At 56.9% G+C, this 26,908-nt stretch overlaps 1 protein-coding gene across 6 annotated transcripts; it reads right to left on the bottom strand.

Moving 5' to 3' along the window:
- Positions 1-1,118: 1,118 nt before the first annotated feature.
- Positions 1,119-25,696, bottom strand: ARHGEF37 (Rho guanine nucleotide exchange factor 37). Of its 6 annotated transcripts, none has more exons than XM_075102048.1 (15): positions 24,455-25,696; positions 23,419-23,521; positions 21,909-22,061; positions 15,958-16,172; positions 15,442-15,565; positions 14,937-15,084; positions 13,828-14,027; positions 13,137-13,267; positions 12,465-12,569; positions 10,328-10,438; positions 8,751-9,080; positions 7,665-7,793; positions 7,101-7,296; positions 6,488-6,660; positions 1,119-6,096 (listed from the first exon to the last, which is right to left on the bottom strand). In XM_075102048.1, exons 4-15 carry the CDS (start codon positions 16,156-16,158, stop codon positions 5,887-5,889), a joined length of 2,058 nt encoding a protein of 685 aa, XP_074958149.1. In that variant the 5' UTR covers positions 16,159-16,172; positions 21,909-22,061; positions 23,419-23,521; positions 24,455-25,696; the 3' UTR covers positions 1,119-5,886. The 6 variants fall into 6 exon arrangements, with proteins under 6 accessions (XP_074958149.1, XP_074958148.1, XP_074958147.1 ...); XM_075102047.1 differs by having other exon boundaries at positions 23,419-24,932; positions 25,037-25,696; XM_075102046.1 differs by having other exon boundaries at positions 23,419-25,696.
- Between the last annotated feature and the right edge of the window lie 1,212 nt (positions 25,697-26,908).

The raw sequence follows: 26,908 nt of genomic DNA, 5'->3' as shown, positions 1-26,908 counted from the left end.
TTAACTTTATCAGTGGCTGGAAAAACGTGTCACCATTTCCCTGGGGCAAAGTATCTTGATCCCTGAAGAAATCCCAGGCATGGCTCCTTTTCCTGGGCCCCACTCAGCAGCTCCCCAATGCTTGTGTCCAACTATTCGGCACAGGGACCCATGGGACCCTCTGGGCCAGGGAGCACCCTGTACCCTGTGCATGGCCAGGGCTCCCAGCTGGCCTCATCTTCCTTCCAAAATCATGGTTTGTGCAGACCCAGGCACACCGGCACAGTGCCAGTATGGAGGAGCTGGCACTTCCCCTTGCAGGGTGTAACTGGGCATGGATTGCCCTCAGTGCAGGCAGCACAATAGGAAAGCAACTGCCGGAGCAGAGACTTCTATGTCCCCTCAAGGACAGCTCTCCCGCTGGCACCAGAGTCTCCCTGCCAGCCCCACCAGCACCCCAGCCCTGAGAAGCCTTCCACAGCCACTGCCCATAGCAGAATGATTGATTATCGTTATTAAGGCTGGAGAACAGTTTCTGTGCACATCAGGTGGTTCAAAAACGATTAGTCACCCTCTGGTGAGGGGGGACCAAGCTGCACCTCTGTCCCTGCAGAGGTGGGAGCCCACCACCACCTGAGCAAGGGTCCAAGGCAGTTCCTGGCACTCCTGGCACAGCCAGAGGGAGACCTATCTCCTTGTGGGCAGTATCTGATGGGCACACTACCTGCCAGCCCTTCCTGGGAAAGGGCAGGGCTTTGGCAGCAGCGCAGCCCCAGGGCAGGGCTTGGTCCTGAGCTGACCCCTGCACCCTCAGGGCATCTGATGGCGGGGCAGGGGCAGGGGGAAGCAGGGTCTGCAGCCCCCAGCCTGGCCCAGCCCCATGGCAGGTATTCATCCCCCTCCAGGGTGATACGCCCACAGCAGCTTGTGCTTTTGTGTGGGGTGGGCGCACTGGAGGGGCTGAGGAGGTGGGGAGGGGTCCCTGGGTGGGTACCATCCAGCAGCAGTCCTGGGGGCCTGCGTCAGGCACAGCTCCAGCCAGGGGCTCATCTGGCAGCGCCTCGACAGCAGGAATACTGGCAGCAGCTGGCTGCCTGCTGGGAAGGGAGGGCTGTAATGATGGTCCGTCTCAGCAAAGGTAGCAGAGCATGAAAGAAATTTCACACTTTATTAGACAATTCAGGTGCTGGCTGCGCAGGCCTGGAGAGAGCATTGCTGCTCATGCCTCTGCTCCTGTCTTGCAGCCCCAGGGCCACTCTCCATGGAGCTCAGCCCTCCCTCAGGCCACACAGCACCACGCTGTCAGGGCTGGCGGCATGGCCAGCAAGGACCAGCACAGGCTGCCGGGGGCCAGGGTGCCGGGACTGCAGGCTGCTTCACATGGGGTCCCACACATGTGCAGGTGCCTGGGGACAGCATAGCTAAAGGCTGGCTCTGCTCGGAGCCAGCTCAACTTGGCAGTGGTGGTGAACTCAAGCACCATGCCTGCAAACACAGCTCCACTCAGGCTGGCTGTGCCCTTCAGCCTGGGGCAGCCACCCTGCTCCTCTCCTTCCCTGCCCACTGCAGCCCTGCTGTACCCCTTCTCCCCTCCTGGCACCCCATGATGAGGGGACAGGTCTGGGTGTGGAAGCCCGGGCTTGGGGCTTCCCTGGCAGCTGCTTTCCTCTTGCACGTCCCCTCTGCCTGGGTGCCCCAGCAGAGCCAGTGGACACATCGACACCTGGGCATGCAGCCATCCTCCCTGTGATCTGGGTGTCTCCATCTGGAGATGTGCTTTGCAGCTCTCCACCCTGCCCACGGCCACTGCCGTGTCCCCAGTGACAGGCATGCCCCACAAGTCAAGGGAGAGCAGAGTCTGAGCTGCCAAGGCCCGCTCTCTGGCATGTGGCCAGGCTGGTGCCCTGCACCCCAGGGACACGGCTGTGTGCTGTCACACCTCGTCGGTGGACGCTATCCAAATGCCTGCATGTCCAGGATATGAATCAGCCTGGACAGGAGTGCAGCAGCCACTCCTGGACAACCCGAGTTACCCAGCAGGCTGCTCCAGCAACCAGGCTGTGCTGGTACCAAACCCCTTGCAGGTCAGCAGGCAGGTTGCAGGCAGCAGTGCCTGCATCACTCTGCTGCCGCCTTGCACATCAGCCCCGGGCATGGCAAGACCCCGGCCAGTCACATGTTTCCCTCCCCCTTTGTGCAGCCCTGCTCCCGTGGTGCCAGGCCACAGCACAGTGGCGCCCAGGCAGGGCAATGCCTAACCTTGACCTGACCTGGTGAGGAGCTGTCTCTGCCCGGCTGCCCCCCCGTGCCTCTGGCCACAAGCATGTTCCACCGGGCCAGCCAAAGCATTCCTCCCAGGAGAGCCTGTCCTCACTGGGCTATTTAAAGGCACACTGGTGCCCTTTATTCCCCCTTGTGTTTAGGCTGGAAGAGCCCTGTACCCTCCAGCGACTTCAAGAGGGCACTTCCAGGCTTGGGGCAGCAGCAGGTGCAATGAGTTTGGGTGAAATTATAGGAGAATTGAGGGATGTTGGTGCCCTGTGTCCTGCAGACAAGTACTAGGGCATATCCTGGGGATAGACCCCGTGGGGTAGGTCCCACAGCTATCGAAGCTGGGAGCAAGAGTGGTGGATACTGCAGAGCTCAGCTCACTCCTTCAAGTTCAGAAACGGAAGGAGCCACACAAACTAATTCCCTTCTTCCTAACAGGGATGTCCACAGTGTGCTCCAGCTGCTGCTGGACCTCAGGGTAGGCAGGACACCAGTGCCATTGCTGCTGGGCAGGATGCTGGTACTGGCTGGCTCAGCACCATACGAAGGAGCCTCATGGTGTCTCAGCTGCACCCAGCTTGGAGCACAGCCGTGTTATCTGGCAGGGCACAAGCCTCACACAAGCACCATGTCCCCAGTGTGCTGCCACCTCCTGCAGAGCACTGGTGTGTGGCTCATGCACATCTCCTGGTAGGATGTGCATGGGCTCTTTTCACCTTGCCCTTCATGCCTGTCAGCCCTGGCAAGCACTGGTAGATGGACATTTGATGGGTAGAGTGGCGGCCCAGGAAAGGCAGCGGGGATCTAGGACACCTCGCAACAGCCTGCACCCCCTGTGCCAGCTGTGGGGAGGGCGAAGAGCTCCTTCTGGCCAGCACTGACACACAGGCAGCACTGGCGGTGGCTGGGAAGGGGGAAAGGGGAGCTGTTGTTTCTGAGCACGTGAAATCCAGAGTCCTGAGTGGGATGGAGAAAGCCCAACTGATTTTATGAGCTGCCTATCAAGTCCTACCCACCCCAGGTCACCTTCCAGCAGGCAGATCAGGGCATAGGCAGCAGAAGTTTCTCAGTGCTCCTTGTCTCGGTCTCACCTTTCACCTTCTGAAGGGTCCCAGGCACCTATGGGCTGTGGAGCAGGACCTTCCTGAGCTGCTGATTCCTGCTATCACCTGCGCTGGCGTGAGGCTGATTGCATCTGCACCCCACTGAGCTGGCAGGAAGGTGGCTGGGGAGGGAAATCCAACCTGATGTGATTTGATTAGGAACAGAAAAATCCGGAGGAGCCATCAGCAGTGAGCTGGAGGTGTGAGCCCTGCTGCTGCAGGGCTGGCACTGGGCATGCGAGCCTCAGAAACACAGCCTCTGCCCAGCAGCCCTCATCCTCCCAGGCTGCCTGCTTTCCCATCCCAAGTTGATCATCAACCTTTCCCCAGGCTGGGAGCATCCCCAGGCAATGTCCCCAGCTCCTTCGCTGCTGTCTTCTCCCAGGCTTTGTGAAGGTGAACATGTGCTTGGGCTTTCAGTGGCACCTGGGCAGAGGTAGAAGGTCCCCAACATCCCCACAGATAAAGCCCCAGGACCCTGCAGGTACAAAGGAGGGTGAGCCCCACATGCAGCTCTACCCCAGACCAAGCACCTGGACCCACATGTGGGATGCAGAGCAAAAGCAGAGCAGCGTCTGGGGCCTGTCCCCACCTGCCTGGCACCCACCCCATCCCTCGCCACACAGTGTAAGCTTGGGTGAAGACATACCACATCTGCCCCCCTGCCCAGCCCGCAGCCTCGGCTGCATGGCAGCACTGTGGGAACCCACACCGAGCCACCGTGCTGCCAAAGTACATCCCACGGGGAGCCTGTGGGCAGCCAAGCATGCTGCCTCCCTGCCAAGCAGGGCACAGGAGCTGGCATGCCAGCGCTTGCCAGCTGGGCCATTGCATCTTTGATGTGGGAAGCGGCAAGTGCCCAGGGCAGCCGGGACGACGCCAGGCTGCTGCACTGGCGGATGCCTCCAAGATCCACCACCCGTGGTGGGCGAGGGGTGGGCAGTGTGGCACCACAGGCTGAGCTTTCCCATGGAGGGAACAGGGACCCAGTCCCTTAGGGCTGCAGGTGGGAGCTCCCAAATTCCCCTCTGACACCATGTCAGCACTGCCGTGGGCACGGCTCCCTGCCCTGAGCCCCATCAGCATCATGTAACAGCACAGCATCAGAGCAAGCCATGGGGAAATTGAGGCATAGAGTTATGATGTCTCAGGCAGTGGTGGGAGGGAGTGCTGTCTCCGTACCCAGACTGTGCCTTTGGTCAGGGACTTACCAACACAAGTTGGTTGTCCCAAAAACCTCTTCCACAGGGCCTGTGCTTCTAGAAAGCATGCGTGTGTCAAACCACTGGAGATTTGTGTGGGTTGGCAAGGGGCACATGGTCTCCTGAGAGCCCCAGGGGCTGTGTTCTCCATCCCCAGCCCTGAACAGTACAGGCTGGGAGGGAAGCAGTGCACAGCTCGCTTTCAGCTGCTGCCCCGGCACAGCTGTGCTCACACCGGCACCACCAGCCCTGCCACCTTGGGCTGTTCCCATGCTGGCCAAGGACACGTACACTCCACTGCAGCAGCAAAACCCCTCCACAGACCTGCCAGCGCCCCAAAACCAATGCTGCCGGTGCCTCCGCTGAGGCTTGCTGGTAGGAGGGTGTGGCAGCTCCGCCATCTTGCGGCCGCGCTGCTGCTGCTCCAGGCTGCCATGGGCACTGTGCAGCCCCACGGCACGGCCCCATGCGTGGGGGTGAGCCCATCAGCACGGGTGGGTCAAAGAGACAGTATAATATGTTATAATGTCAGCATATCAGTCACACGAAATAGCACTGGTGGTGTACACAGGGTTTCTCATCACAAGAGCTCAAAGTGCCTCTCAAAAGGGTCAGTAGCATCAGCCCCACGGTGCTGCAGGGCGAAACCGAGGCCAGGAGCAGTGCTTGGTGGCCAGGAGGGCTGGGGAGGACCGCGGCCACAGCACTCAGCCCAGCACCTTCCCATTGCTGACGGCATGGCCAGGCACAGGCTGGCGTTGCCATGCCTGTTAGCAGGGCATGGAGGCTGTGCCCTGGGGGACCACAATGGCACGTCAGGGTGGGCACCCAGGAAGGCACAACACCCTGGTGAGGAACAAGGAGCCATGTCTCCAGGGCTGTTCTGCTTCGGTCTCTGCACTGAAACCAGCAATTTCCCCAAGAGCTCCAGAGGCTCTGTACCAGGCTGAAGATCCCCTCTGCAGCACTGCACCCTTTGCAGCTTGGTCCTTCCTGTCTCATCACCCCTAGGGACACTTTTATCACTGACATGGATTTCAGCAAATCCCTGGAAAACTGCAGCTTCCTGCCCTCACTCCCCCATACTCCTTTCCTTTGTACAAACACAGACAAGGCACCCTCGGGCCTACCCATCCAAACGTGCCTCCGGACTGCCATCCCTTGCACCCACATCCCTGGGCCATATTCTGCCAGCTGCTTCCCACCACCTCCCTGGTCCAGGACCACCACGGTCACCCCACTCCAGCATCTCCCGTGATGAGTCCTTGGGTGCCAAGCAGACAGCTCTCATCCAATCAAGCCTGTACCCTTGGATGCCGAGCTGGCCATGCTCACACAGGTAAGCTCCAGCCCATGGGCTCCTGCACAGGGATGGTCACCAGGTAGCTGGAGGGCACATAGCCCCTCTGGCCGCTCACATCCACCAGACTCCATTCCTTGCTCCCCTTCTTGTCATGTGGCTCCAGCACCACCACAGGCTGCCCTGCCTGGAGGCTCACCTCCTGCGGGCTCCTGGCTGTGAAGGAGAAGCCAGCAACCACCTAGAAAAGGCAGCAGAAAGAGGGAGGAAGCCCTTTGCTGGACGTGAGAGTCAAAGGGGGAAAGGACATACATGGCAGGGCAGCACCTAGAGGGGACATGGAGGTTGTTTCCAAGAGGGTCCCATTGGATGGAGGAACACTGAGGACCCCACCAAGCACAGTTCTTTTGATCTGTCCACCCAAGGTCCCAGCACAGCAGACACCAGCCTCATGGGGCATGTGGCCAGGGGCTGTGACACTCCCCTGCTAAGCACATGGCTGCACATGTATGACCACATGTGTGCTGGAAAAGCAGGTCCACCTTCCCACCCACACACTGCACACACAAGGACCAGCATGGAGCTGGTGGGGTTGCTAGGAATGGCGCTGGGGGGTGTCTCCCCACTCTCACCTGGAAAGCTGGGGTGAAGGTGGCCATCTGGGGCCTGGGAGCTTCAGGTGATGCATACGAATGTCGCCTTCTCTCTGTGCTGCTCTCCAGGGCTGGCATCTGCATCCCGGGCTGCTGGCTTTGTACCGGGCAATAGGGCTGGAGTTTTCCAGCAGGCACAAACCCTCGGGGACCTGGAGGACACACAAACACACACAGGTCATGGGGCCCTGCTGACTGGTTGGAGGAGAGAAGAATGACCACTTCGCTGATGCCTGGCATGGCATAGCAGCCCTGTTCGAAATAGTCCATCACTAGGGGATAACCAGCAGCAACACCCCACCCACCCCACCCACCCCCAAAAGGGGTTTCAATACGTTTCTATGTGCACAGGATTTTCCCTTCCCAGCCATGATGAGGCACGAGTACTCCCTCATAGCTAAGCCTGAACTTTACAGCTAATGGCATGGGTGCAGCTGGCAAGGCAGAGGTGGGTTTGGGCTGAGCAAACCCTGGAGGGGAGGATCCTGGAGACAATGGCCCGCTGTTTCATCCAGGATGAAGAAGTGGTTCAGTTTTGGATTCTGACCCTGGTACCAAGGCAGGGGGAGGCTCCCCGTAGTGCTTACAGTACCTCCAGCATCCACCAGCCATCTGCTCCTGTTCCCCTTAGTGTCCACACTTTGCAGCAGAGCTACAATCTGTCCCCTTTGCAAGGTCAGGTCCAAGTCTTTGCTGCCTCTGATGTTGCTTGTCACTTGGTAAAGTTTGTCTGGGCCATGCTTGCTTACAAGGGAAAGGACCTTCTGCTCCTCAGTGGGGTTCAGAGGCTGGTAGGGAGCAAAAGACACAGGAGCACTTGATGAGACAGACAGGAGGCTGAGGCCTTCCATGTACATGTGTTGTCCTTTCTGCAGAATCACATCCCCATGAGAGGTTAGAGGAGAAACTCCTTCACACTATCTGCTCTACCTCATGGTTTGGAGATGAGTGTCCAGAAACAGAAGAGCTGAGACTGTTTCATCCCTGTTTTTTTCCAGCCAGCTGCTGTCAGGGCCTGGGGGAAATACCATGGCTGTGGCAACTCCCTGTGCCACTTTCTGATCCAATATCACCCCAAGAGGATGTTCTGCCTTGGGAAGCCACAGTCCTACCTCTTCATCCAGCTGGCCTGAGACACCCCCTTCCCAGCTCCTACCTTTGTCACCAGGCTTGGCGTGACCATCTCAAATGCCTGGCAGAAGGTACGGAGCTGAGCACCAGACTGCTGCAAGGTGTCTTCCACCATCTTCCAGAAACTGGGCAGAGGCATGCGGCTATGAGGCATCTGCGGAGACAGACCCTGAGATCAGAGAGGGCCCTGGGGCGGGAAAGAGCTGTGGGTAGGGTCAAGAGAGAAGGAGCAGGAAGAAAAGAGGTGAGAAAGGAAGAGAACTTGTCACTAAATATGTACCTTGCATCTAGGATGTGGTTCCCTTTGGCAAGGAGAGCTGCTGCTCCCTGGCTTTGAGCCACCTGCCCTGGGCAGGGCAGCCACACGTGGAGGACTTGGGCTGTACCCAGCCCACAGCAGGAGTCCCTGGGTCCTGCTGTCCTGTCCCAAGCCCATGGTCCATCCCACCTGACTAAAAAGGCAGACAGGTGGATATAGCTCCAGGGCAGATGTCTTCAGTGTAAGTATCCCAAACTAATCAAGGGAAATCGACCTTCATGACTAGGTACATATGAGCAGTGCCTGAGAAAATACCTCTCCATGGCTGCATCTTATTCTAATCTTGGTCATGGGTCAGGCCATGGTCATGCTCTAACCCAAGGCTCTGGACTGGCCGGACTCACCACGTTTGCAAATGTCAGGCTCAGAGAGTGCTGTGTGGTGAGGAGTTCTGGGAGATATCTCTCAGGGGATGGAGGTTTGAGGGATGCTTTTTCCTCAGGCCAGGAGCTGTCCTTCTCCTCCTTGCCTTCCCAGCACAGTGCTTTCAGGAGCTCAGAGTTAACACTGATCTCTGAGGCAGCACAACAATAAAATACCAGTGGTGCCCTCAAAGAGAGAGCAGGACAGTTCCTGGCAGTGAAGAAGAGACAGTTTGTCTTTCCCCAGCTGAAAGAAAATAGAGATCACTTACAAATGCTAGATAGGAAGCAGTGTGTCTGCAAGGGCAGGCTTGGTCTACAGCAAACCTTCAGTGCCCTGACAACCAAGTGGTGTCCCAAGCCTGAAGAAGGCAGGTCTGGCTCAGCACATGTGCCAGTTTGGGCACACAAACCAAGGGGTCACTCTCACCTGCTCTAGCTCCTTTTCTGCCTGGTGCAGGACCTGGGCAGCCAAGTCCTGTTGCAGGGTGCTGAGGGAACACAGTATCTGCCCCAGGAGCTGCAGAGCCACCTGATTGAATCGCGGGAGCTCAGCCACAAGCAGGGCGTTGATGGCAAGGTAGGTGTTCATGGCTGCCTCCTCGTCGTATGTCACGCTGCCCATCTCGCTCTTCCGCTCCTGGATCTCCTCATAGTCCAGCAGCTTGTCCAGTCGCTTCTTGACCAGCTGTTGTGGCCCCACCAGCATGTCTGAGAGACTGTAGAGGGGCTGGCAGACCAGCCTGTCCAGCCGTCGCTTCTGTGGGGCAACAGAACCCAAATCTCCACGTGAGTCCCCCAGATGGGCCCAGCTGTCTGCATGGGGCACTGTTACACAGGAGAAAAGGCTTGTTGAAGAACCTGTTGAAGGGCTTGTGTAGAGTGGGGAGCACCTGAGGCATCCTTCCCCGAAGGCACAGAGGATGCCAACCAAAGCAAACCCTTGGTAGAAAGCAGTCACGCATGCCACGATTCAGAACTTGTTCTCCATGCAAATGATTGGGTAGGACCTTCACGTACCAGGTCCCATGGGCCAAGGGGGATGATGCAGTGACTGCCCCATGCAGGCCATAGTCTCCTGGTTTGACAGAGGCCCTCAGCCCAGGGTCTGTGTGGTTATCCCACATAGCTACCCTCCCTCCCTGTGCTGGCACTCCCTGGGGATGCTGGCAACCAGGTGTGGGGTTCAGGCTGTCCCAACACACTCTTCACTGCTTGGAAAACCTCCCTTACCACATTCGCAGTGGCACCTACCACCCAAGACAGAGTTCTGGGGAACCAAGCAGGGGTGGTAGAAGGAGGCAGATGGGGGGCTCTTGGGCTCCCAAATGCAAGTACGGATGCCCACGAGGTGTGGGTAGGTTGGACTGAGGTTTGGTGACAAACACCTTGTGTGAGTCAAATAAACGGTACCCCTGGTTTCCCACCACCCTGTGCTTCTCTTCAGCCCTGCGTGCATAGCTGGCCATGAACATGGCAGGGCTCTGAAGGCACAAATAGTCTTTAATGGCCCAGACCAGCCTCACCTGGGGCCTACACACACACCCCTGTCCACAGCCCATTTAAGGGCCTTCAGCTGCTACTTAAGCATTGTTGTGAGTGAGCTGGTTTCTGCCTCTGTCTCCTGGGTGGGCTTTGGACCTCTGCTGTAGGTAATTCAGCTTGTAGATGGACCCCTTCAGATGGACACTGCAGCTTGTCTCCAGCCCTGGATGGACTTTGGAGATGTGTTGTAGCCATGTCCCTGTCTCCTCCTGTGTCCTGGATGGACCCTGGAGCTGGTTCTTCACTTCATGTGTCTGGGACTGCTGATGGACCCTGTTACCTGCCCCTTCACGTTCAGGCCCCAGGAGGCTGTGCCTGTTGGTAAGGTCACTGTCTGGTCTGGTTCCCCTTAGCTCTCGGCTGCCCTGCCCTGGAGCTAACCCCTGCCGTACCCTGGCAGAAGGTGGAACACCAATGCTTGGCTGTGGCCCTGGAGGAGATCTACAGGGAAGGAGCACTCACAAACTCTGGGTAAACAGTGCAATGGAGGTATTCCGCAAAGTGGCAGTACTGCTGGGCAGGTCCCTCGTCGATCTGCAGCTCACACTTGTGCGGGGTGGGCAGTAGGAATGCCTGAAAGGGAGAAAGTCATCAGACCTTACCTGGAGAAGCTACCCAACACTGGCTCACCCATCTGTAAGTTGTCCCTGTGCTCCCAAAGACATGCCAATGCCCCAGCCTGGGTCTTCTATGCTAGCAGACCGGTGGGACTGATGCTCTGGGCTACTCCTATCTGCAAGCCAGGGAACTTACTTGGGTGTTGACAAACCGCTCTCCTTGAGCAGGGGTCATGCACTGGCTTGCAAAAGCACTCCTACCCAGCAAAGTGGCCAAGGCTGCCCTGTGCTCCCAGGCAGCCTGCCCCAGCTTAATGTTGCCTGGTGCTTTGATGCTTGGGTTTGGTGCTCCAGTAGATCCATGGAGTTTCTTGTATTTGTGTACAAAATCTTCCCCCTGCCTCTGCATGGAGATTGAGGCTGGTGGGAAAGGAAAGCAGCTAACGGTGGTTTGCATGGAAATGCTCCTCTGCTTTGAGAGGCTTTGCTGTAATGTTAAATCTGTAGCCAGCAGCCTCCTCCCTGGCTGGAGCCAGATTTTGACCCACAACCTCTAGACCCAGGAGGGAGCACTGAGCTTCCAGAGCCCCAGCCTGCTGCTGGTGCCAAAGGAAGCCTGACCTCCTGCTCCTTTGAGCACTGTTCCTGCAGTCAGTCCTGGAGCAGCAGGGGCAGTTTCTGTTTGAGTCTCATCAACCGTGGCTGCCATCAGGGCACTCAGAGAGGCCCATCTCTGTCCTAAATCCTTTTGCCTGTGATCATCTTTAGGAGACACTTCCTTTGTAGTCCTCCTTGCCATGAGAGGGACTGGAGATGGAAATATAGAAGGGGAAATGCATTGACCCTTTGAGCAGAAGGTGGCAACTGAGACCTGTGTGCTTTTCCCCAACCCTACCGGGGCTCTTACACAAGCAGAGGTGGCTGTGATGATCTTGGACACACCAAGATTCGCCTCTCCTTGTGGTGGGGGCATTGGTACAGACAGACACACAAGAGGGAACTGCTAGCCATCACAAAGGGAGGCCAGGCTGTCTCTGCCCTGTAAGAACATGTCTTCATCGGCTCCTCAGGGTGTCTTTGAGAATCTTTCAGAGAGACAGGGCATGCATGCAGCCTCACCTTCCCCCACCAGCAGCTCCTCTGAAGTAGCATCCAAGCCCCAGCATGAATCTGAACCACAGCTTATTATCTAGGCTGCCCAGCCTATTTGCTTGATGTCCTGTCTGAAGCCAAGAAGCTGGCTTAAAGAGGTGCAGCTCACTGAGGGGCAGTTCCAGGCAGGTCCCCAGGAGCACTTGATGTCCAAAGGAGTGATCACACCCTGTCCCCCTAGCTGATGCCACATCTCACTATCATACAGATTGCCATCCTGTTTTCCATTCTAATCCTATTTTACCCACTCTTTGGGCTATGGGGAGTCTTTCTGTCCCCTTCTCCTTTCAAATCCTGTATGGGGAGCCCTTGTCAATGTTTTTATGACAGGGACTTTCCAGCCTTTGAATTGCTGCTTTCTGAACCCTCTGCCCTTTCATGACACTTTCTTGATAATACCGTGTCTGGAGATTTCAAGTTTTGCCATTGCTCATACTTTCATTTCCCTCAGATGCCCCAAGGGATTTAATGAGAAAACCACAGCAGCTACTCAGCTGGGTCATCTCAGCAGGGAAGTTTGTTCCCTTGATTTGGGAGCACTTCTGCCTTACACCAGTTATGCAAGAATTGCCAGGCTGAACAACACTTAGCCTTCTCAGCTATTTAATGCCTTGAAATAATGATCAGTTTAAGTACTGATTATTCTCAAAAGAGACACAGCTCAGACTGTGTCAATGAAGCCTTGACTTTGCTTTAAGCTCTGCTGGACCCGAGTGATCCTTGGATGTTGTGCAAGCCCCTGGCACAACATATTTAGCTGAGAGATGCTAGTCCCTGAATATCCCCAACTGACAGTGGTTTCCATAGGGCTTGAAAGTGTTCTGCAACCCCAAGAAACAGGTCCTGAGGCCTGGGTGGGGCTAAGCCCCTGCAAGTTATCAGGGCTTTACCTCTAAATGGCCCAGGTAGGATGCCATGTTCTCCTTCAGCACAGCCACGCTGGACACCACACACTGGAATTTCTCCTCCAGCTCGTCATATTCCCTGTCCTCTGTCTGCAAAGCAAGAGGCAGCTTATCCCCATCATGGGCAGGCCAGGTGATGCCCCTCACTGGGTGGTAATGTAAAAAGCAGCCAGGCACCTGCCTGAAGCTCACAACGCTGGGGATGGGCAGGGGAGACCTTGAGAGGCTCCAGTAATCTGAAAAAGGCCAAGATCTAGGGCGCTTGGGATGCATGCAGAAACATGGCTTTCACTGTGGTTGTGGGGCTGGAGAACACCGGGGTGTCTTTTCTTTTGCTGGGGTGCCTGAGGGTCTGTGGGTCCTTTGGGAGCCAAAGCACTCTTCTGCAGTGCTCTGAGGCAGGGAGCGAGGTATGTATCTGCATCCCTCCTACCCTGCTTGTCCCTGGGACTGGGACCAGGAACTACCCTTATGCTGCTTGAAAATGGGACTGTGGCTTGTGACAGCACAGGCCATTGGGTGCCAGCATGGGCCACACCACCTTGGCCCCGCTCTCTCCATCCTGCTGGCGAGGTGTCTTGGGAGGCAGCGGAAAGCCCCAGAAACAACCCAAGGAGAGGCAGTGGGTCCACAGGGAGTGGGGTGCAGACTGCCCACCTTGGCCACAATGCCAGCCTCATGCATGAAGAGCCGGCTCAGCCGCGTGGTCTTCTTGGCAATGGAGTGCGTGTTGAGGCGTGCGAAGCGGTCCCGCAGGGTCAGGTGCTCGGCCTTGTTGTATTTGTTTGCTGCCTCAGATGGGGGCACACAAGGTGGGAGGAAAAAAGATCAGAAGAGGAAACTTCAGGGCAGCATCCTCAGCAGCCTGAGCAGGCAATGTGGGTCAGCAGCACTGACGCCCCAGAGCTGACAAGTCCTGATCAACAGGATAAGCACAACCCACATCAAAGAAGGGCAGCCCGGGGGAAAGTACTATGAAAACCAAAAAGAAGAGCAAGCTCCAGTTTGTGGTGAGCCTGATTTCTCCTATCCCAAGGGCAGGACTGTTCCTCCCCATTCACCAGCTCCAGGAATGCAGACAGACTGGTTTTGTGCGCAGCCCCCACCATGCTACCCTCCTCCTGCAGTGTTCAGGTCTTGCCCAGAGTGGCATCTGCAGGACCAGAGCAGTGCCAGGAGCTCCCTGCATGAGTCTGCAGCTCTACCAGGCAGGACGGGTGGAGGGCTGGAGAGCTTTCAACTGGTTTAAGTGGAAATTACTGCAACACCAAGGGGAGATGACTGGGGTTGGGACAGGGCTTCCCAGACACCATGCTCCCTACCTGCACCGTGCCCCCTGCCTGCTCACCTACTTCTCTGCGCCGTTTGTACTCATTGATGTTGGTGTTGACCTGGGCCATGGCGCAGACAGCTGCCTGCAGGGCTGGGTAGGCGCTGGTGCTGGCAGGGGTGTTCTCCAGGATCTTCCCCAGCAGAAGCGGGTATTTGGTGATCCTCTGTACTGGCATCACCAGGAAGAAGCTGAGGTCCGATGCACCTGTGTGAGGCCTGATGGAGAAGGGGAATCGCTTGAGGTTGGCATGCAGGGCTGCCTGCCTGCCCTGCTGTTCCTCCCACGTTCTCTGCAAGCGTTTTTGGGGGAAAGCAGCACCACTCCAGCTGCAAGGGAGATTTGCCGCCTTGGACCCGCAGGCAAGCTGTGCCCAGCAGCTGGGGAGGTTTTACGGCTGTGAACCCCTGCTCCCTGCAAGCTGCAGGGCCGCTCCTCCGGGTGCGCTGGCAGGGGGATGCCGTCCCCGCTAGCCCCAAAGGCAGTGCCAGCCCCGGACAGGCACCCTGCCTCCCTGAACAGTGCTGTGTTTGTCTAGCTAGGAGGCACGGGATTGGCGCTTGCTCCAGGGGCAGCGGGGAGGGAGGGTGTGGGCAAATTGCAGGCAGGCTGCAGGCAGGACTCCCCTTCTATCCGCATGCAAGGCATTATTCATTTGGGGGTCACATCACCTGTGCCCTGAAGCAGAAAGCAGCAAATTCCAGTAGCTCCTCTGCTGCCACTCCTGCTTCTCTTGGTTCCGACAGTGCTTGTGACCCCCCCAATAGTTCAGGAGGGGTACAGCAGGCCCCCTGCAGCCAGCCCATCTCTCTGATCAAGCTGGGGAACATGAGTCCTCTGTGGACACAGCCTCTTGGGCTATGAAGCAGGCAGGAGCTGTGGGTGCCACCCCATCCCTTGTTTTGGGGTCCACCATAAAAGACTACCAACCTGTAGTGCCCCTTTCGCCCCAAGGATGCAGGTCAGGCTGCCAGAGACTATACCAGGCAATGCCACAAAGGTGATGGCCATGATATTACACTCAGCCTGGTGGCATGTACCCATGCAGGCAGCTTGTCCAGAGAAGGGTAAGGCCAGTAGGTAAAGCAGGGAGAGGGAGGTGGTGGCCTCAAGCAGCAGGTACCTACACTGTTGCATTCAGGGTCTTCAAGATCTCCTCCTGCAGCCTGGGGTCCTTGCGGTAGCTCTCCAGCAGCAGCAGAGCGTGCTCGTAGCTGGCACAGTAGATCTTGTAGACGTTCTCCATCTCCTCCTTGAATTCCTGGAACAGGGCACCTGGGGAAGGAGAGTGAGGCTGGGAAGGATAGTATTTTTCTATGGCCTCAGAGAAAGGTGGAGGTTTCTCCCCAGCCTGCTGGAAGGATGAAGCCAACAGAGCAGTGTCAGCCAAACTTGCCACAGCAGCACTCTGCCCCCTGGGCAGTGCCGCTAAGCTGGGCCTTATGCTGCCCCCATTACCGTGGGTGGTTGTCTGCGGATGGCAGTGTCCAGGCAGCAACGCTTCCCAAAGGTGCAGGAGGTGTCAGGGTGGGGTGGGTGGGCTGGGAGCTGCACAGCGCCAGGCAGCAGCACTGCCAGCACCAGCAAAGGCATGGGTGGACACAGGTCAGCTCTCAGCATTGCACCACTTACTGATGCATAGCAGCTGCTCATGCTCCTGGGTAGCCGTGGCCTCAAGACCCTTCAGGAACCGTCTGGAGACATGGAGGATTTCGTTGGTGTTAGAGAAGAGTCCTTCCAGGTCAAGATCAGGCAGCTGAAGTAAACAAAGGTGCCCCAGGGTAAGCCAAATACATCAGACAGAAGTGGACCCTGTGTTCTGGAGGCACTCAACACCCGCCTGGGCACTTGTGTCCTTCTAGCTGCCCCATGCGACACCTGAGGAGCTGGAGCAATGCTCTTTTTCAGGAGGCATTGGGTATGTGCTCCCAAGCAGGGCAACGAGGCCTTTTCATGTTACATATGCAAAGTTAAAGCCATAGGACCCAAAGTCTATCCAACCCAAGACCTTGGCTGATCAGGGGGGCCCAGGAAGACGGAAGCTCAGCATGTGGTCACCTCTCTGCACTGATTTCGGCATCTTGCAGCTCTTGACAGATTCACCCTAAGGTCCCCAGCCCCTGGTAAAGGGGACGCACCCCCTCTCACCTGCTTCTTCTGAAGGTGTGCCTGAATGTCCAACACGCAGAGCTGGATGTTGTGGACGTAGCTGGCCTCAGTGGTGATGAGCTCCTCCACAGCCAGCTGCTGGCTCAGCTCCATCCTATTGCAGGGTATCACCTCATAGATGGCCTCTTCAGTCTCTGCTGCATCCTTGGCATGGGGGTCTGCCCCGCAGGCATTCGCCATCTTGGTGTGACGCTCTGCAGGGGGTGACAGAGGATTAGGGACAGGCTGTGGCAAGGGCATCCCTGGGACTGGTGTCCTGGTGCCCAACCCAGCTCCATGCCTGTGCTCCCTCCCCTGTGCTGGGGACACCCCACAGCACAACCCTGGGGATGCTCAAGCCATCTGCACTGACAAGCAAGGCATGGACGACACTCCAAAACTGTAAAACTGCAAGCCTGCTGCAAGCCAGGGGGTGGGCTGGCAGCAGAGGGCAGGCACCCACGTGTGGCAGGCAGGGGCTTGCCACACACATGTGTGCAAACCCCGGCAACCACGTGCAGGCAAGGAGAGCCCCAGGTGCAGGCAAGGAGAGCCCCAGGTGCAGGCAAGGAGAGCCCCAGCTGCAGGCAGGGGCCCGGCAGCAGCGACCCAGCACTGGGACTGCACAGGGGTTGGTCCCCAAGGGCAGAGCAGAGTTTGCCGCCTCCATGCTGCCAGGGCTAGCTGTTCCCTCCCTGTTTTGGTTGTCGGCGCCTGGCAGGTTGCCTCGTGTTCAAGAGTCCTATTCAAAGTACAAAGAGTGTTTTGCAGTCCTTGAACAAAGGATGTTTCTGTGGCAGGGAGAGCTGGTTTAAAAAGTGACGGGGATGGGAAGAGAAGTGGTGAAGCTGCAGGCACCTCCATCAGAGGCACTCGCAGCCCCTGGTGTGCAATGCCTGTGTCCTGCCCAGTACAGCCTGCTCCCCTCTAGTTTCTGCCTGTGGAGACTGTGAAAAAATGCAGCTGATTCATGCTGTTTCCTTCTCAGGGAACATCCGCTGCTCTAATTGATGCCGAGGAGGATGGAACAGCTCCCAAAGCATCACAGATAGTGCTCAGTCCCAGGCAGGAGACCTTGAGAGAGAGACACAGTGCATCCCATGTTAGCCTAGCACACAGCTCATCCAGATCCGGGCCCCAGCCAGGGGGAGGGATGCTGCCAGGCAGCCTGTCCTCAGAGGCTGCAGAGGAGGTGGCTTGGCAGGATAAAAGTAAGACTGCACAGGGAGGGTGGCTCGGCATCTGCCCTCCGCTGCCTGCCCAGCCAGTGCCAATGCCTGCGCACCTGACTGCCAGCCAGACCACGCCAGGCCAGGCGCCCCATTTGGAGGCTGCAGCCCCCTGTGCCTGCAGTGGGTGCAGAGAGAGGGGCTGGCAGGACAGCCCAAGCCTCCACTGGGGAAAGGTCCAGCTGATAAGTGGGTGATGCTGTTGCGAGCACTGGACAGGATGAATATCCCCTCCTGGCACATGGCCACAGCTGCGCTGGAGGAGAGCTGGGCTTGGCACAGCAGGCAAAGGCCAGTGAGAAGGTATGGGACCTTCGCCTGCCTTACAGGGGCATGTCACCCTGCCAGCGTCATCCCTGCTGCCGTGCATTTGGCTGCCACCCGTGCATTTGGCTGCCACCCCTGCCTGTGGCATGGCATTGGCTGCTATAGGACACAGGGTGTGGGAGACACTTTCCTGAGCCCCTTTGGGTGCTTCCAAGGTGTCTAGGCAGAATGATGCCCATCAAGGAATGGGACAAGGTTGGACAAGCCCAGCGTACTCTGCCTGGGTGTGACAGCAAAACCCTTGCTCAGAGGAAGTGCTGCAGTGGGAGCAGATGGAAAGCCGTGACCTGAGACACCCCTTGAGCTCTAGAGAGGTGCCCTGCAGCTTGAGGGCATGCAGGTGCTGGGGTGTCACTGGTCCCTGTGCCAGCATCCCCCAGAGCACACAGCTACTTTCAGGGGGGGTGTCCCCAAGCTGGGGAAACGTCTTTCCCTCCCTTCACCATCCCCCACCGCACCCCACCCCCCGCCCTGAAACATCAGAGGAACACGGGAATAGTGCAAAACCAAAAAGACGCGTTTCTGGGTAGCATTGGACCAGGTGGAGGGAGGAGGAGCAGGTTTCATTTCTCCTCCCAGGCAGCTGCCTGCCTTCAACATGTCACTTCGCCTCGGTGCCTCCGAGCATCCCCGTCCCTAACGCAGGGACCAGGCAGTGTGTCCCCGCCCAGCCAGCGCTCAGGACCCCGCCGCGGGGATGGGTGGGCCGGCTGCCACCCCGCAGCCCGCACCCCGCACCCCGAGAGACGGGCTCCGCGCAGGGCCGTGCCACCCGCTGCTCCCCACGCCGCTGTCACCTCCGCCCCCCAAAAAGCAGCTGCCCCAGCTCTTACCTGCGGGGGAGGCAGGGGCTGGAGCCAGGGAGCCGGGCCCGGCTGCGGCCGCTCTCCTGCTGCCTGCGGTGAGTTAATGATAAACCCGCGGTGCCGCAGCCGTGCTGGCGCGGCCGCTGTGGGCAGAGCGAGCCGCCCACGGCGCGGGGCGAGGGCAGCCGGGCGCCCGGCGCCGGCACCCGAGGGAGGGGAGCTGGGGAAGGCGAGCCGGGGGAGTGGCTGCAGCGGCGGGGGTGGCGGGGGGGTGGACACACACGACACACTCTCATCTGCAAAAGCAGCTGGTCCCCAAGGGCCGTGCCTGAATCTGTGTCACCGCCTCCCCCCTTTTTCCCCTTGTCCATTCTCAAAGCAGCACAGGCGCCCTGTGCCGGGTGGCAGCTCCCGCAGAGAGCAGGGACCTTGCTGCCCCTCCAGCGTCCTGCCACCCCAGCACTAGTTGGGGGAGCCCGGTTGGTGCCCTGCTGCTCCTACAGCCCATCCATGAAGGCACAGGCTTCCCGTTGCCGTGTTATCCTGCAGGCAGGCGTGACCCGCGTGCCCCTCTGATCCTGGCTGATCAGCCACAGGAAAGGGTTTGGAGTAAACAGAAACAAAAATATATAACTGAGGAAGTGGTTGCACAGATTGGGCCAGTTGGAGCTAGCAGCTATTTGGTGTGAAGTTTCTTTCACTTGTGAGGTGTTTGCATGCTCATAAACAAGCTATTGAGAAGCTGAGAGCTCAGCCTGGCCTCAGGGAGGGGACGGTGGCACCTGGGTTTTTTCCAGGCTGACCCACAGCGTCCAAAAAGCATCACAGTAAAAAGGACTCTGAGTCTTTCAGTGTCTCACACAGGTCACAGGCAGCATTTGTGTCTAGAGCCAAACCTCTCACAGGCCAGGATGAGCCCCACAGGCTGCACCTCTGCAGGCAGGGTGGGATGCAGGCAGGGAAGGCATCAGGGCAGGCTGGCTTTCCTGGCACCAACACTGGGTGGGAGCCAGTGGGGCAGATACATGTGGGCCCCCATTCTGCCCTGCCCAGCCCACATCAGCTCCTGCACCTCATCTGGGGGGGGCTGGCTCACACCCCCAGAAACAGACCCAGAGGGAAGGGCTGTGCTGGGGGCCCTGAGCCAAGAGCATGAAATGGCCCACCCTCGTCCCCGCACTGGAGGAATGCAGCAGCACACAGGAGCAGTTGTGGATGGATAAGCTGGGCAGCAACGCGGCAGGAAGAGCCAGGGGCGGGAAGAGGCAGAAGCATTAACGCCTAGGCAGGTTTTGGGGGAGAAGCCAATGCACAGCCCTGTTCCCTGGCTGGCTGGGTGGCTAGGGTAAAGCCGCCCCATGAGAATGATTCCCAGGCTGGCCCACACCATACGGGCTTAGGGAGAGACTTGTGGCCACAGGAGAGACCCGCACATGGCTGGGCAGCAAGGGCTTTACCTGGCTGTGGCCTTGGGGACACAGACGTTGTCCTTCCTTGCAGGTGGCAGCAAGGTTTCAGTCCTCACCCAGGTGCTTTCTGAAGCAGCAAAACGCCTGTCCAGGCAGCCTCTGGGCTGGCATTGCAGCAGTGTCAGGAGTTCCCCAGCTCCATCCTTGGGCAGGCCCTCTTACTGCTGCATCCAACAAAGCCATTGCCCCTTGAGGCACATCACCGCCACTTTGCTCCCATCAGCGTCTTATGGCTGATCACGCCAGGGCAGGAACCATGCTCCTGTGGCTGCCAAGGGAGTCCCGGCAGGGCAGTGCTCCCTCCTTGGAAAGCATCCTCACCCCACTAGGGCTGGCACAGTGGGATGGCATCCCTGGCCACTCGCTCCGCCCTGGCTGGCTTATGCATGGGTGTTGCCTTGGGCATATTTCTCATTCCAGTCCGGTTTTTCAGATGCTGGGTAACCTGGCTCTTGCAAGTTCCTTGCAGGATGGCCTCACTGTGGAGCCCTGCAGGGAGCAGCTGATGCCTCCTTCCCCTGGTGCAAGTTTCCTTCCTGCTGTGCCACTGGCCCCATACTCCTCCCATCCAGACCCAGAGCTGGGGCTGCTGCAACTCCACTCAGCTCGCCCAGGTGGCTCAGGGACTGGGAGCAGTGTCGCAGCACTGTCACAACCCCAGGGCTCCCCAGGGAGGCATGAGAGCAGGCTGGCCACCCTGGCCTGGCTCTTCTTAAAAGGGAGAAGCAAATAGGCACCAGCTGTTTGAGCACAAATTGTGTCCCAGGGTAGGGTGTTGTGCTCAGGTTAAGCCAAGCTAAAGGGTGCCAGCAGGGTGGGCCATCCCCTGGCACTCTTGGCATCAGCACCCTTGTGGGCAGCCAGCACTCCCACCCTGCCAACACGAAACCTGGCAAGCAGTAGCAGGGCGCGGGACTGTGCGTGGGGCCATGCGTGGGACCCTGATGCGGAGGGCAGCAGGGAGCCAGGACTGCCAGGTTTGTGTAACCTCATTGCAAAACTGTGTTTGCAGGATGCTTCTCACAGAGCAAGGGTGAGCCACCTTCATGGCACCGCCTGGCCCTCTTCATACCTGCTGCCAGAGCAGGAGCACTCTGCCAGCTCTTTCTGGAGCATTTAAGAAAAAAACCAACCCCAAGATGCTGGTGGGACAAGGTCTCCCTGTGAAGCTCCTTGTGTCATGACCACAAGCCCAGTCCAGAGGCTGGAGAAACACCCACTTGATGGAGCTGGGCTCTGGCTCAAAATAGGCATTGGGTTAAAAGCATCAGCAAGAGGGAGGCAGGCTTGCAGGGCAGGAGGCTGCAGGCTGTCTGAGCCAGGCTCAGGCAGGAACATACAGCTGCCCAGCATGTATGCAGCCATCCTGGAGAAGGTACCATCGCAGCCAAGAAGGCAGTTATTGCCCCCCTACATCTCACCCCAAACTTCTGCTGGCTCCTGGAAAGCCTTTTGCTGTCGACAGGGATTTTCCCAGCTACCTAGAATGTTAAAGCTCAGACTATTACGATGAAGGCCATCAGGGGGCTCTCTGGGCACACACCAGATAAGCTTTGAGTTAGATATGGCTTGCTCAGAAAGTAAACACAACTTCAGCCATGCAAATCACCACAGGCTGTGCCTAATAACAGCAGGCAGGGGTTCCTCTCTGAGCAGCAGGTTTGCACAGGAAAGTTGCATTTCCTCTACTTAATCTTTTCCATTATTACTGTTCTTTGGATTTCTTTTCTGTCTTGAAAGGTCTTTGTGACCACATGCTGTTATCAGCCATTCATGGTGGAAATGAAAACGTGGAAAAAATAGCAGCACAAGAGCGTGCTTGCAGGTGTGTCCTAATCGCAAAACTTTCTCCCACACTGCAGGTCTAGGAAGCAGACTTTGCCTCCAACACCATTGCTTGTGTGTGCTGTGCAAAGCAGGGGAATTTGAGCAAAGGTGATAGGGAAAGGAGGAAAAAAAGCACATGAAATGAAAGGTGTTCATTCTGCTGAGCTGGCCATAAGCATGAGCAACTCCTGAAAAACCACATAGATATCATTCCTTTCTCTTCCTTTTTCCCTTCCCAGCTAATGTAACCTGTGCTTAAATTCGCCATGGGGGGGAAGGAGGGCTGTGCGTACCTGCTCGGGATAATCCCACGCATGAACTTGGCCAGGGCTGTGCCTGCTCCTAAGCAGGTAGAAATTGTGGCAGCTCCAGCAGTCTGGAAGGAGTTGCAGGCTCCAGCCTGACAGCTGGGGGAGCACTGCCTGCACCACGAGGCAGAGCACAGCCTAAAAATAAGCAGATAGAATTTGATCCAAGCAGAATAAATTAAGAGTCAGCTCTTTATTTCTAAGAGGGTTATTTATGGGCCTCAGACCTCCTTCATGGAAGAGGCTTCAGCCTCTCTCAGCCTCTCTGGGGCTACAGCAGCTCAACTCTCCTGTATCTGCATTTTAGTGCTTGAAGCTTCATGTCCATCAGCCTTTGTGGTCCTTCCTTCTTCCTACTGAGTCCCTGCTGCCTTGCATTGCTTTTCCTACCCCAAGATCTCCATTTCTCTCCCAGGGCCAAAGACTCTGGCCCTTTTACCCATCTGTCCTATGTCATCAGCTGAGCCAGCTGATGGTGAGGACAGCTCGAGGAGAAAGTCAGATGCTAATTTGAGGGCATTGAATGCCAAGGTATCTGCCTTTCTGCCCAGACAGCGGTGCCTGCTCTCTTAGGACCACTGCAGAGGTCTGCTGGGGGCCTTCTGCCATCTCTTGCTCAACGAACCAAGCAATACTGCTATTTATCCTTTTCTTCCTCCCATTAATGCAGGGATGCCAGTGGCTGCTTTTCCTGCTGATATCTCTGCTGATGAAGGATAACAGTTTGCTGGAGAGCACAATTACTCAGTTAGCAAACAGGTTATTTTGTAAGGGCTGTGGTCTGCAAGGTCTCCCAACCCTGTCCATCAAGGACACACACACCAGGCCCTTCCTGCGGGCTGGTAGCTCCAAACCTGTGAGCAGGACAGGCACTTAGTCCCTGCTTCTGCCCTGGCCTAGCCTGGAAAGCCATGGCCAAGCAGCACGTGGAGGTGTCCACAGTCCATGGGCACATGGGCAGGGGTGCCAGGGAGGGATGGAGGTGTCTGCAGCACCCTGCAGCTCTGGGAGGAAAGAGAAATATCTCCAGGCCAGTCCAGCCTCAGCTGGGGTCACCAGCACCCCATCATGGGGCAGTGCCAGCAACAACACCCCTTGCCCAAAGCACCCCACAGGGTGGACATACCATCCCACTGAGCATATTCTGCCTGGAGCAAGGAGGTATTGAGACATGAGAAAGGTACAAAGAATTTAGAAAATTCTGGTGGTTTATGCTGTTTAGTCATTTCCAATGATCAAACCAGCATCTTCTCCCTGCCTGACTTTGTATGGTTTCTGCTCCTGCTGAGGCATTGCCACCACCCACCTGCAGAGCTGGAGCTCCATGTGCCCACCACCTCCTCCCAGGGGCATACCATATTTTTGCCCTGGGCCGCCCACATGCCCAGGCGCCCAGGCACCCTGCTGCTGGCACCCCACCCTGGGGTGCAGTTGCTCTCCTGCACAGGGTGAGGGAGTGAGAAGATAAGCAGAGAGGCATCCCCTCAAGATTCACCTTCTCCTTTGGGTCAGGTACCTCTGGAGTCCCACCAGCACCCGCTCCTCCAGGCAAATTCCTGCAAGGGTCGTTGTTCTGGAGGCACTGCAGTAGCTGCCGCCTGCACAGGAGATGTTGCAGGAGCTGACTTCTCTCACTCGAGAGAGAAATGAAGGGTGGCAGGAAAGCAAGAGCAGCCCTTTGAAGCTGCCAAGCCAGTCTGTGTGCAAGCTCTCCATCCCTTGCTCCACTGACGCAATGGGGAGTGCCTCTGCCTTGACTGGGCTTGTGCCTCCACCACAGACAACCGTAACAGCTGCCCCTTTGAGAGGGATCATCGTGTGCTTGTTTCACTACTGAAGGCAGACACCCAGCCCAGGAATCTCAGCTGATGCACTGCATCTCACAGCATAGCAAGGACGTCTGAAGCAAAGACCTTACAGTAGGCCACCAGCTTCATGCACTGCCAGGGAGGAGGGCAGGGGTGGGCAGCCCCCAAGTTTTGTGCAATGGGCTAGGGAAGCCCACGGCCAAGAGCCTTTTCAGGGGAGCAGCCTATTGCCTGGGCTACCCCTTCATTTCGTGAGCAGATAAACAACCAAGCAGGGAGAACCAGGCGTCTCCACTGGAGGCTGCGGAGAGGTGGGGGTGGGCAGCTGCCTGGCATTAATGGAGGTCTGACTGCAGATCCCTGATGGGACAGCGCTGGTGAGGCTGAGAGGACAAAGAGATGTAGCTGAAAAACCCAGAAGGGGTGAAAAGAGGCTGAGGTTGATGGAGAGGTCCAGGGGTCCCTGGAGCCCCAGCAGCTGCAAGGCTCCAGGACCAGCTTATGGCATTGCCCACACATCCTCCTCTACCTACCTCCTCAAATCTTAGCATGGAGGATATTCTACTAGTGAGGAGTTTGCTGTCGAGCAAAACGAGCAGCTAATATCATGGGGTACAAAACAATGGCCAGGAGTCCCATGTGGTGGTGGCACTGTGGTCTGGTTAGAATGGGCACCCGTTTGCCCAGGCCCCAGGGCCCCATACCGCTCAGCTCCCCCCATACCTGTCAGGTTATCCTGGCTCCGGCAATGTGGGGCTTCCTGCCAAAGCAGTAGCACCTGGCTGGGTGTGCTCTGCCCCTCAATCACTTCGGCTGAAAGCAGAACTCCCCTGTGCGTCAGCAGCCACTACTTCATCTCCTTCCTTCCAGCCACAAGATGATGGCAGCGTCAGAAGGATGTCTCCATTATTAATGTGTGTAGATGAGATGCCATCTCCAGCTCTTCCACCCGCCTTGACTCACCCGCCTACGCCCTGGCTGCAGCTCTCCTCCCCAGGCCATGCTGGCGGAGAGCAACTGGCTTTGCCACCCTGCAGTTAGAGACCTCTCTGCCAAGCTTTGGGTCCTGCTCTTGGCCAAGGGGGTTCACAAGACCATCCAGCAAGGATGCGGGGAAGGAGACCTGGTTCACATGGTCTGCTGGGGTGTCCAGTGAGATGTCTGTCCTGGCTTCCCACCACAGGCCCTTGGGGACAAGGTGCTGTACAGGAGGGAGAGATAAATACCCACTAGGCAGATCAGTCATTACAGGAAGGAAAGGAAGGACTGAATAAAGGGTCTGTTTTCACAGCAAAGGGATGTTACCTGTGAGAACCACTGAGTGTGTCTGGAAATGGTCTGAAAAAGGGCAGGAATAGCAAAGCAATCATGTTTGCCACCAGCATTGAGATTTTCAGAGCAGAGCAGACAAGTGCAGGCTGCAAGGAGCTGCCAGGTCCCTCTCACTGAACAGTGGGATGGTAAGGAGGACAAGGAAACTCCATGCAGGCAAAGGCAGAGCAAATGCACAGAAGCCAGTCCTAACGCTGGTAACCCGGTGATGGGCTCTGACCAACGTGACTCCTCCCAGGAAGGACATCTTGGGGTTAGTGCTAAATGATGTTTGCAAAATGTCTGGAGCAGAGAAAGCAGAAAACTGAATGTTGGAAGTGAGCAGGAAAGAAACAGGATGAGAAAAGAAACCCTGCCGCTGCGTAAGCTGGCGATGTGCCCATGGTCAGGAGGCTGCGTGCAGGTCTGGCTCTCCCTGTTGCCTCCATCTCAAGAGGGATATGGAAAAGGCTCAGAGAAGAGAAGTAGGAATGACCAGCCTCTGTGTGAGGAATGGCTCCACAGCCTGGTAAAAAGATGACAGAGAGGGGTGTAATACAGATCTGCACTGTCTTGGGAGGCACGCAAGTCTATGGAGGGGTGATTACTCACCATCTCTTCCAGTATAGGAGTACAAGCTCCAAACGAATCTGCCTGGAGGGAAGTTTAAAACAAGGAAAAGGAAGTTGTTCTCAGTGCATCGTATAGTTAAACTGTGGAGCTCCTCACCACAGGATGTGACAGATGCAAAGCATTTAAACAGGAACTGGATGAATTCATGGAAGAAAAATCCTTTGGGTTATTACATACAAAGAACCATCATCTCTTCCTTAAGGCTGGAGGACTGGTGGGAACTGGGGGACTATTCTTGGGAAGTCTTGCTGTGCCCTTACTCTGTTCCCCTGTAAACATCTGCTGTGGGCCACAGCTTGAGCCAGGATGTTAGCCTAGATGAGCTGTCACATGGCTCTTATGTTTTGTCAAACCACTGCCCTGAGATAAAGCCACAGACTGGGCAGCTCCCCGGGAACATCACACACTGCGTCCTCACCCGGGGGGATCCCAGGCTGCTCCGGTCGCAGGCTCTGCAGGCAGGCTGCCCCACATGAGAGGACTCAGCCCTGCCTGTGCTGCATACCAGACCAGCCATGCCCCCATGAGATGGTCCCATTCCCTTTGGTCATAATAGTCAACTGAAGTTCACTATTTTTCTTGAAGTGCTTTTTGGAACACTTCACCACGGGGAACATCCCTCTGCCTGGTCTCCTCTGGATTTTCAGGCAGCATACAGCCTAATGAAAGCAAATACTTCTGCTGCTAACAGCTGTCTGGTGATGTCCCTGAGACAGAGGAGGGGGAAGAGTCTGGGAATTCATGGAAACCACAGTATATGTTCCAGTCACAAAAAGTAATTTTAAAAAATTTCTTTTGCTAGAACTCAGTCCCGCCTTTTTCACCAGCCCGCTCCTCTGCGTGCATGTCTCCCCTCCGCTGCTTAATGCTCCCAAACATTTTAATCAGCTCAGAGGTGGCAGGAACAGGCTGTTCAGACATAGCAGCTGACTCCAGTGTCTTCTGTTTGCCTGCTGCCACACGGTCTGGTGATAAGATCTGATCATTATGATAGCCAGGCAACCCACTGAATTCAGTCTGAATTTGGAGATTTCAGAACACTGTCTCCAGTTTCCCGGGGTGATAAAGCAAGCCTCACAGCAAGGGCATATGGGGAGATGCTGTCATGTGCCTGGAGTTCCCTGCAATGCACCAGTTCTCAGCAGCTGGGTACCAACTGCTGGGTATGGAGATGTGACTCCACCAGCTTTAATGGGAAGATCTGACTCTGGTCAGGCTCCTCTGTTTGGGATA

The sequence above is a fragment of the Phalacrocorax aristotelis genome, chromosome 8, assembly GCF_949628215.1.
Source record: "Phalacrocorax aristotelis chromosome 8, bGulAri2.1, whole genome shotgun sequence".
Taxonomy (NCBI): Eukaryota; Metazoa; Chordata; class Aves; order Suliformes; family Phalacrocoracidae; genus Phalacrocorax; species Phalacrocorax aristotelis.
Note: the sequence above shows the minus strand (reverse complement) of the source record. Positions and strands in the feature narration are given on the sequence as shown.